The sequence below is a fragment of the Ricinus communis genome, chromosome 8 (assembly GCF_019578655.1).
Source record: "Ricinus communis isolate WT05 ecotype wild-type chromosome 8, ASM1957865v1, whole genome shotgun sequence".
Classification (NCBI taxonomy): Eukaryota; Viridiplantae; Streptophyta; class Magnoliopsida; order Malpighiales; family Euphorbiaceae; genus Ricinus; species Ricinus communis.
Window position 1 is genome coordinate 22,359,641 of NC_063263.1, and position 11,064 is coordinate 22,370,704.

The 11,064-nt window shown below is 29.7% G+C and overlaps 1 protein-coding gene across 1 annotated transcript; it reads left to right on the forward strand.

Moving 5' to 3' along the window:
* The first annotated feature begins 6,785 nt into the window (after positions 1-6,785).
* Positions 6,786-8,373, forward strand: LOC8263730 (WD repeat-containing protein RUP2). The gene has a single exon (XM_002528762.4). It carries the CDS (start codon positions 6,847-6,849, stop codon positions 8,125-8,127), a length of 1,281 nt encoding a protein of 426 aa, XP_002528808.3. The 5' UTR covers positions 6,786-6,846; the 3' UTR covers positions 8,128-8,373.
* Positions 8,374-11,064: the final 2,691 nt, after the last annotated feature.

Genomic DNA, 11,064 nt, shown 5'->3' on the forward strand with positions numbered 1-11,064 from the left:
GGAGATTACACCCTCAATTTTGGTCACCACCTTACACATGATAGAAGCATTGTGACTGCCATAGTCATAGTAGTATTGAAGACCAATGCAAGAGCGCTACGTGTTACTAGTCATTAGACATATTTAGGGTTAATGACCTTGATGATTCCATCTCAAATACAATTCACCCATTGTAATCGATATTTGCCTATAATTACCATAATTGCACTCTGACAGTGCATTTGATGCATAAAGTAAAGCTATAGTGTGCTAAGTATTGCTTATGATTTATGAGTAACAACTCTTTGGAGGTCTAAGGCTATAAATACTCTCCCTTTAAAACCATTTATGATTTAGCAAAAACCTCACTTAAGGCCAAACTATATTAAAGCTCAAACTTTGTATTCAATTTCTGATACTACTGCATTATTTTTTATTGACGGAAGAGCGTTAAAATCTCTTATAGGATTTGAGTGTAAGCTTAAACAGTTGGAAAAGGCTTTGAGAGTTAGGTTAGGTTGGGAAAACTCTCATAAGGTTGTGTGTGGGCTTTAAACACAAATTGTAAGATTTAGTGTAAACTTAAAAGACTAAGTTTGGGAGTGAACTTAAGAAAGCTCCTAATATAGACTATTTAGAGATTAGGGAGTGGACATAGTTAACACTTAAACCACTATAAATTTATGTTTCTTTTCTTCTCTCTTTTCATATCTTTTCAATTTTTTAATTATTCAATTTTATAATACACCAATTCAACCCCCTTTCTCGGTGAATTAATGATGAAATATGCTTACAAAGCATAAAATTACAAGAAATGTATAATTTTTTACTTATTGAATTAAAACATTGATAACCTAAATAATAAATGTAGAACACAAGGATTATTTACCATGTTCGATATGAGATCGAAGGACAAAATAGGTAAAGACAAAATTATATAAAAAAGAGTAGTCAAAAGTATTGCAATACAACTTATTATAAAGAGAAAATTTTGAATTATGTAATGTTGGAATCCTATTTATCAAATAAGTAGTTGTAAGAATTGGCACCCTTGAAAGTTCTAAGAATATAGACATATAATAAGAGAGATCTAGAAGTCCTTATAAGATCATACATTTCCTTTTAGCAACACCATTTTTTGAGGAGTAGTAGTGCAAGATGTTTGATGAATTGTCCAATTGGATACAAGTAAATGAAAAAGAATCTTGAGAAATATACTCTCCTTACCCAAATCACCCTAAAACATTTGATAATAGTTAAGTTGGCCTAAGGGTTAATGGACCTCTATTCTGATCTTAACACCTAAATTGAGTGTTGTTAATTATCTCTTTGAGTATTTATAACTTAGTGCTACAAAGTTTTAAGCATTGGATAAAATATCCTTAAGCAATTCAAAATGCATTGTTGGAGACTTGTAAAACGCGGGGGTGCTTTTCATTTAGTCAAGTTAACTATCCATGTGTAAAGCCTCCTAGTCACAGTGTGACATCTGGCAGTCAAAGAGTCTTCTCTTTGAGAAGTGTGATGGCGCTTGAGATCCAAGAGAAAGACTTGTTTCAGCCGAGAAGAGTACGACTTCTAGAGCGATCGTGCTTTGGAGCGCACTTCAGGTAACCACAATGGTTTTATAGTGTGGGGGCAGCATTCGCATTAAATGTTGTGTCAATGACCATTGAGTCATCATCCCATAAAGCTACACCAAATGTCAAGATTCGTTGGAGTTCCAATGACTATAATTAGAAATCTACTTTTTGCAATAATTGAGTAAGGGGCTATTTGTAACGTATCTAAGAGTTGGTATATGTATAAATATCCCTTATAAAGACATAAGAAAAATATCTCTAAGTGTTTAAACTCTTGCAAATTTATTTCTCAATTCTTTATATTTAATTCTTCCTTTGTAAAGTGTATTGAGTTGAATTCTTTCATTCAACTAGAACTTGTAAAGAGTTATTGTATGAGCCTAAGAATAAAACACAAGAAAAGGGTTATTATGTGAGTCTGGAATAAAAAATACAAGAAATTGGTTGTTGGATTTTCACTAAAACTCGAGGGTTAAAGGACTTAGTATGAGATTAAAATCACTAAAGGAAGGTTTATTGTTAGTCTGTTAAAATACCAAGTCGTTGGGTGAGCTTGCAAAATCCAAGGGTTGTCATTAAGAATTGATTATAGTGAAATACTCGAGTGTGATCTTGAGGAGTGGCCATAGGAAGGATTTTTCCTAAAGCACTATAAATTCCTTGTCTCAATCTTTCTATCCCTTCTTTTTATACCTTGTCATTGTGTTTTGATTCTTATATTTGTTAACCATATACTTATTCCAGGACTTGAGGTTATCAATTCAAACCCCCATTTTCTTGGTTCTAAGGGACAATAAGCTAAATGTTAAGTTTTAATTATAGCTTGAAAAATATGAAAATCACTAATACGTTATGGATGTCAAGAGCTGTTAGCAAGAAGAATAACTACTCAAATGAAAAGATGATAAATCAAGACTAGAGGTCAACGTTGCAGCAATTGATACTTTAAGTTGATCCATAACATAAAAATCCATTTTCCTATGTACTCTTAATTAGATTTTATGATTATAGGTCCTATACATAACAAGCAACATAAGAAAATTAGACTGAGTATTGGATTTATAAAATTGATGAATATAAACAAGCTAAAAAGCAATGCTACGAATATGATATACATTAGAAAGGTATAAGCAAGAATTAACAGTTGAAACCAACACCTTTTAGAGCAGTGGGAGTGCCATTATAAGCCAAAATCAGAATAAACAACTTGAAAGGTAAGAAAAAAGACAAAGGATGATAAATTAAAAGACACCTGATAGGAAGTACCAAAATCTAAGACGTATAGGAAGAAGATAAACCTGATGTACTAGAGGGTGACAAACCTATATGACAAGAAGTAGATAATGCGTGTGGCTGAGTAGCAAGAAACTTTTAAAATTTCTCAAGCATAACTAGATTTCAGGATGAATTAAGTAAAATAGTATTAGGATAAGAAGGTCTAAAAGACCACTGCTACAATTGGTTTTGAATATTCTATGGCTGATTTTGGTGTAACAATTATGAGGACTACTATGATCGATATTTAGATGATTATTAAGAATGCTACTATTGTTATTTATTCTTATTCAACAATTTAGGATATTGTGACTTTTAATGGAACTTTTTACTTATAAAAGAAACTATACTCATCAAAGGTTGTTGTCTTATACGGTTTAGGTTGATTGATATAGAAGGTTCTTATAGTGTTGTAAAAGATGGATAGATAGACATTGAAGAAACTTTTGTTCCTCCACAAGATAAGATATATTTCCTTTAGAAAAGATTTACTCACTAACAAATCAATGAAGATAGTATATTATGAAATAAAATTGTGTCATGTAGCCCATTAAATCATCACAAAAAGCCCTAAATTTGAACTCAATGTTGCTATTAACTGGTACTATTTTGCGAAGTTAAAATGTGTGAGTAATCTTGTAAAATGGTCTTATACCTCCTTAGAAGTCTTATATTTTAATACTTAAGCGCCTATAGAATTTTCAATAGAATTATTAATTCTAGGTTACGATCTTAGATTTTTTGCTTACCAAGCACCTAACAAGTCACATGTTTTTTCAAATTTCTCATCATTTAGTCTAATTTAAGTGCTCGAAACAAAACCCCACATCTTCTTTTCTCTGAAAAAAATACTTCATTCTATAACTCCAATACAATTAATCTTTTTCCATCCATTGCAAATCAATATACCAAAGTGAATCATATCTAGTCTTAGGCATAACGTACTTAAAATAAAAAGAGACCAGACTATAAAATTAAAATTGAAGACAAACGAAAGTTAAATACCATAACTTGCAAAGCCAATTGAAGCAATTTGAATAAATATTCAAAATTCTTTTTAGAGATGTTAAATTATTTTTAGAAAGGTTAAAAATGACCATAGTGTGATGGAAGCTTTAATATCATGATAATCAAATAGCAATAGTAGAATATATAAAATAAGACTAAGATTTCTTACTAAAAAGTAAATACAATAAGAAAATAGAAGTTTATTTAAGCTTATAATAAAGGTCTATTGGTATAAAATAAATCTAAACCTTATAGCATATTTGATCATTATGTCTAATTCTTCTAATTCTTACAAATTTATCCAAGAATATAAATATTTTGGCAATTAACTAAAATGGTCAGAATTAGCTTATGTATTTTATAACGGGATATGAAACACCTACTAGCGTTAGTATTTAAATGCATGGGCACACACTACACCTTATTTGCTATTTAATAAAGCCAAACTAATATGGGTTAATTTTCTTAATCCAAAATGATTCTATTGATATAATAAACGAGTAAATATAAATTCGTTTTCTTTAGATAGATTAGAATTAGGTAACTTAAATGTACTAATGTTTGGTGTATAGGGTTAAATTAAAAATATAAATATAAAAGCTCAATAATACAAAATAAAAATTCAAGGACTCAATAGAATAAATTAAAAGAATTCAAGAGCTTAACAATGGATTTTGCCTTTTTTTAACTATAATTAAGGATAATAATTTGAGTTGTCAAGATGACAAATGAGGTATCATGTGGATCCCTTGCATTTTAAACACTAATGCCAGCGTGTATTTCATGTCAAATTACATAAAACACGTTAGCCAAATTAAGTCATCTTGTCAATTAACCAAAACTATCAAAATATTTATAATTTTTTATTAAATTTTCAAAAATTTAAAAAGTTATATATAATGGTCAAAATACGATAAGGTTTACATTTTTTATATACTAATAGAACTATAGAAAAGGAAAATACTATCTTGTCCTTAATAATAATAATAGTAATAGTAATAACAATAATAATAGAAGAATAAGAGCTATATATTTATTTAACAGAATGAGGAATTAGAATCCTAAATAGAATGACAATTTTATACATTATAAAGTATTTTGTAACTATTTATATCTCATGTAATTTCTTAATTATCTATTTATTAAAAAATTAATAATTTATTATCATTGTATATCTTTTATTTATAATTTTAGATTATGTATTATTTTGTTTATTCATTTCAACACCTTATAGGTTTCTAAACCTCCTCTTACTGGCCTCCCTTAGAAAACGTCCGGTCTGTATCAGAGATCAAAAACCATTATTACAATTCTGAATCTAATTTGCACCTTATGTTTTTCAAGATTTAAACAAATGGCCGCTATCATATAATGTTTTATGATTGTCAAAAAAGTAAAAGTATAATAAACTTGTTGTAACGTGATCATTCCATTTATTATATTGGTAACTCCCCTTTTGAAAAGCATCAATTAAAACTAGATTAATGCAGATACAAAGTGTTATGGGCCACTGGGATTATGATAAATAAGTCATGTAGATGGATGCATACAATACAACTTGTTTCTCTGTATATATAAATTAGCACAGCTTCGGCCATTATCCACACAAGTCATGACAAGTTAGCAACCGAACCACCTTACCTTAGCTTCCTTGTCCAATTCTGGATACGTGGTCCATGTCATAGAATTAGTGATTCTCTTTTATCCTCGTCATTAATGTAACAAGTGAACGGCCAATGACATAAACAGAAAATAATCAATATCATATAGTCATTTCTTTTTCTCATTCACACCCACCATTGTCGAGCAATTATACCATAAAGTTTTCATTTCAAGGGAAGGTTCTTTGAGATTTGCTTTTGAAATATATCTTCTGTGATCTCGAGATTAAATTCCAGCCGAGATTAAGTAATAAGATAATATATATTATACTATTTGAAAATTTGTATTTTTGGTTATTATTTTTATATACTATCAAAAAAGTTATTGAATTTTAACAGATTAAGGTGCATGTATAAGACATTAACGCCATTTTTGAAATGACATAGTAATTGTCCACAAAGGGGACAGATATTAAAATCTTGAATGTAGTCTGCGCTGGTACGACAGGAAAAAGTAGAGACAAAAGGCTTGGCATAGACCACGTATGTCACACAAACAAAACAGCCTGTATCCACACACACCATCCCTTTTCCTATACATAAAAATTTTGAGGCACAAAAGTGACCACCACTTCTCCTTTTGCTTTCCTAGCTAATTGAACAATGATTGTCCTAACCAAGAAAAAATAAAATAACGATTGTAATAAATACAACTCCCCTCTCCCTTAAACAATTTAAAATACCTAGTTGGAGGGGCCACCGGCTGATTTCAAATCAAATCGAAACTAATAAAAAATCAGAGTAGAATTATAATCTTAATTCGATTATGTTTTGTAAAAATATTAGTTTGATCTGGATTTTTTACTTTTTAAATTTATATTAGAGTCAGACTGAAATTGTCGTCTGATTTAAATCGGTATAATTAAATAAAATATTTAAAATTTTAATTTATTTAAACTAGCTAGTGCTGAAACCTGGTGTATAAATCAAACATGCTAACTAGTGTATATACTATATGCATTTTGATCAATTCCCGCTTATTACAAAGTACCATAAATATCATTTTGTTCAAAAACCACATGAACACCGACCGAGATTATATCAATTTCTGTAACTTAAATTTTGCATGTGGCACTCAAAAAGCTTAATCTATATCATTAAGAAGACAAAAGCTGGAATCTCTATGTAAATTTGTTGCAACACAACACAATGCCATTTTATAAAGTAAACTAGCATCTTATTTTATTTAATAATATTTATATAATTAGTTTATATACTATTTATTTATTAAACTCTTTTTTACAAAGGATGTTATTAGAAAGTAGTTATAAAAGAGGAAAAAAAGTCATAAAAACTAACTACCTTTTTTATCCACATCAACTATAAACTTTGTAGGATTTATGGGAACCTTTCGTTGGTTCAAACGCAGAAAACCCTGCAAAATTCATGCTTACGCAAGATACCCTGGATGGGCAATGAAAAACTTCTCCGATGATCAAATTCATCACCCTGCAAATAGAATTGAAGCTCCAGAAGCAGCAAAACAACTTCAAGAAAGCCAGGCCCGACAAGAAAAACAGCCAGAAGAAGAAGAAGAAGAAGAAAGAGCAAGATGTGAATGGGGTTTCAGTCTTAAGACTGTGGTTTCCTCAAGTAGTTCTAGCACTAGTGGAGGAGGAGCTGTATCACCAGATGCCCTTGGCGTAATTGAATTTGACCAATCTGAAAACATAGTTGCTACAGGTGGAATAGCTCGAAAGATAAGAATTTATAGCATCAAATCTTTGTTACCACAAGAACAACAACACGAAAATGGAAATGACATAGCTTTAATGGACCATGTTAATGCATGTGAATTTTTCATATGTACCCCAGCTAAGCTCAGCAGTCTCCGATGGAAACCCTGCTCAGGTGGCCGGGTTATAGGTTCAGGAGATTATGATGGAGTTGTTATGGAGTATGATGTTGAAACAAGGATACCAATTTTTGAACGTGACGAGCACGGTGGCCGCCGGATATGGAGCGTGGATTACTCTCACTGGAGTCCTGTTGTAGGCGCATCCGGATCTGATGATGGGACCATGCAAATGTGGGACCCACGACACGAGGGTGGTGGATGTGTGGCTACAGTTAAACCTAGCGTGACAAGCAGCTGCAGGGCCGTGTGTTCTGTGGAGTTTAATCCATTTGGTGGATCAATTATAGCCGTTGGATGTGCTGACAGGAGGGTATATGGGTATGACGTTAGGATGATTACCAATCCCGTATTCGTCCTAGATGGGCATAAAAAGACCGTTACATATGTTAGATTTATGGATAATGGTACATTGGCTTCTGCGGGCATTGATGGCTGCTTAAAGCTATGGAATTTACAGGATTCGCAATTGCTTCGCACGTACAAAGGGCACCTCAATAGCCGAAACTTCGTTGGGTTATCAGTGTGGAGGAACGGGGGTTTGCTGGGATGCGGGTCTGAGAACAATCAAGTGTTTGTGTACGACAAGAGGTGGTCGGAACCCATTTGGGCGTATGGGTCCGGGCCAGCGGCTGACCATGGGTTTGTAAACAGTGTTTGCTGGAGCCAAGTTGGTGAGGACAGATGCACACTAGTGACAGGAGGATCAAATGGGGTATTACAAGTTTTTGAAGGCAAAAGGAAGCCATGTATTATTACCAGTTAAAGGCACATATAGCTCTTTTTTGTTTTTGCCATGTTTTCTAAGGGGTTAAATCTGCTAACCAACAGCTGATTTCAGAGTTGCAGATATATCTGACATTGTTATGCTGCTCATGTAATTTTCCTTTTTTTGTGGGAGGCTTCAGATCTTTGATTCTTGTTTTCTTTTTTTGGTTTCTCTTGTAGTTTCTTTTGACAACTACAATCTGGACTGGCCCCTACATTAATTAAAGAAGCATTTTTATGGCAATTTGTTCAGTTCTGGTTCCTTCTGCAAATGCACCAGTTTTTCCCAGTTTATTATTTCATGTTATAGTTTTAGGTACCAAGAAATAGAGGAGATAGAGAAGGAAACTAACTAGATATTCCTGAGGATTTGTGGTTGTGGTCCTTGTACATGTATGATTGTCTCTGATGATAAAATATTTGTCCCCCAATATTAGATTTACTTTATTGAGTTGATAATACTTGAATAGTTTTGTTTTTGCATTTAGCAGACAAGACTGCACCAGTCTTCTTTATGCATATTCTAAATTATATACCAATCCTTATCCAACGCTAATTCACTTAAAATTCTGTGATTATTTCAGGATATCAGCTTCAGTCTTCTAATAATATAATGGATCCAGCAAGTGTATCTTTATTGTAAATCCTGATAGGGTCCACTGGATTTAGATTTGTAGGAAGGAAATATAAGAATCCATAGATGATTGTAGTAGGCTGCAAAACCAGGGGAATGAGATGCAGTTGGCACCGGCAGAACTAGGATTAAATGCATGGCTCAAAGTTCAACTATATTAAAGTAAAAGGAAACTTTTATTTATATGTCAGTTGTTTATTTAATTATTATATTACATACATGTATTCTAGATAAAAAAAAAATATTAGAGATATCATATCACTAAAAAATAAAAGGTTTAAGGGTAAAATTCTAACCAATTAATTAGCCATTTCTAATTATTTTAATATTGGTTGGATCCGAATTTAATTCTATTAGTTGGATCCTCATTCATTTAATTCTCACATTAATCAACTAATTCAAAATTCTTTAAAACTTAGTTTTTAGTTGTTGGTTTCTTTTTTCTTAATCTAAAGTTTACTCTACTTCTCCATTTTGTTATAATTCTTTATAAATAAATAGTTTTATCCGGATTAGCGGAGGTGGTGATTTTAATTTAATTGTGTGTATTTGATTGAATTCTATAAAATTTATTTGTAAACCTAATGTTTATATGCTTTGAATAAAATGAAAATTAATTTCAAATTTTACATAATCAAATTTATGTGAAATTAATTATTACTAAACTAAATTCTAATAAAGTAGATAATATTTATAAATAAATTTGATATAAATAAATCAATATAATTTATAGTACTAAAATATTTATTTCTATTTTATTATTTTTATTTAATTTTTTCTATCAGCCTCGTGAAAATCTTATATTCTCTAAGGAGGTTCTACCACGTCAAAATACTCTTTAGATTTTACATTTTTCGTTATATATTATATTATATTAAAACAGATTTTTTTTTTAAAATAAAATAAATGATTTTAGCAGTGATACTGTTTTGACATCATTGTTGTTGCTTAGTTACCACCACTGTTGTTTGTCCTTGTTGTCAATGGTTCTTACTTCTGTTTATTTTTTGACGGAGTTACATCAATCTCTTATAGAGGTAACTTAATTGTTTCTTTAGGACAATGCCAACAGGATTGAATCTAATTTTTAAACTAAACTTGTTTAAAAACACATATAAACTTGTTTTGAGATTTAGTATAACCACTTAATGTAGCATCCTTTCTATAAAGTTGCAATAACAATTGCTTTGTCAAAACAATTAACAATTATTAGGACTAACTCGTTTTTTTTAATATAAGATTTACATCTATTCTTAATATTAATGATTAATTTATATTATCTTAATATTAAGATACATTTATTTATTACATACATAATATGTTCGTACACCTTCTCCTTAAAAGAAATAGTGAAATTTGTTTATAAAATTACGTGCACATGGATCCAGTGCAAGGGGAATCAGAATATGTATTATTTGTATAAATAGATTTTACAATTATATATGTATAATATATATATTAAATTGAAATTAACTAATTTAATTTATTTAAAACAGAAGCAAATATTAATTTCTTTAAACATATACTTCTGTGCCATCTATATATTAAAATAAAATATAATATATAAAGTATGAAAAAAAGATGGAATGTCTTAACTGAATAAATATTAGGAAAAATTACTAGTTGTTATATATATATTTTTGATATTATATTAGTTATTTTCTAATATTTAAAAAATATATTTTTTTATTTTTTATTTTTTATTTTTTAATTTTATACTAACAACTATTTCCATCAAAATTTCTGTTAAATAACCATTAATTAAATTTAATTTTATACTATTTGCGCCCCTTGATGTTTGACGTAATATATAAATTGCTCCTTAATTTTATTTATTATACTAAAAGTTCATTGTTTAATTTTTATGCAAAAATCAATTTTAGTGTTTCTGCAAAAATAATTAAATAGTGTTCTTTAATTAATCTAATTTTAGCAAAACTAAATGCTAGTAAAATTTAAATAACTTAAAAGTACTTATATTAATCAAAATATTGAAAATTCATATAATTTAACTTTAAATTGTTAAAATAAAAGAGATATTATTCTTATTATTAATTTTATTACAGTAGAATTATAACTTTGATAAGAAGTTTGATAATCGAATTATATTTTTATATCAATTTAATTCTTTAATTGTATTGAATTTCAAAATACAAGAGAATTTTATGCAATAAATAAAATATATGGAACAATTTATCTATTATACAATAAATCGGAGGCAAATAGTATAAAATCAAATTTAATTAACGATTCCCTAATAAAAATTCTAACGGAATTTTTATAAAATCACAAAATAAAAAA

What these genes read in the sequence shown, in the direction of transcription:
- LOC8263730 (XM_002528762.4), top strand. Translation starts at nt 6,847, where the DNA reads ATGGGAACCTTTCGTTGGTTCAAACGCAGAAAACCCTGCAAAATTCAT.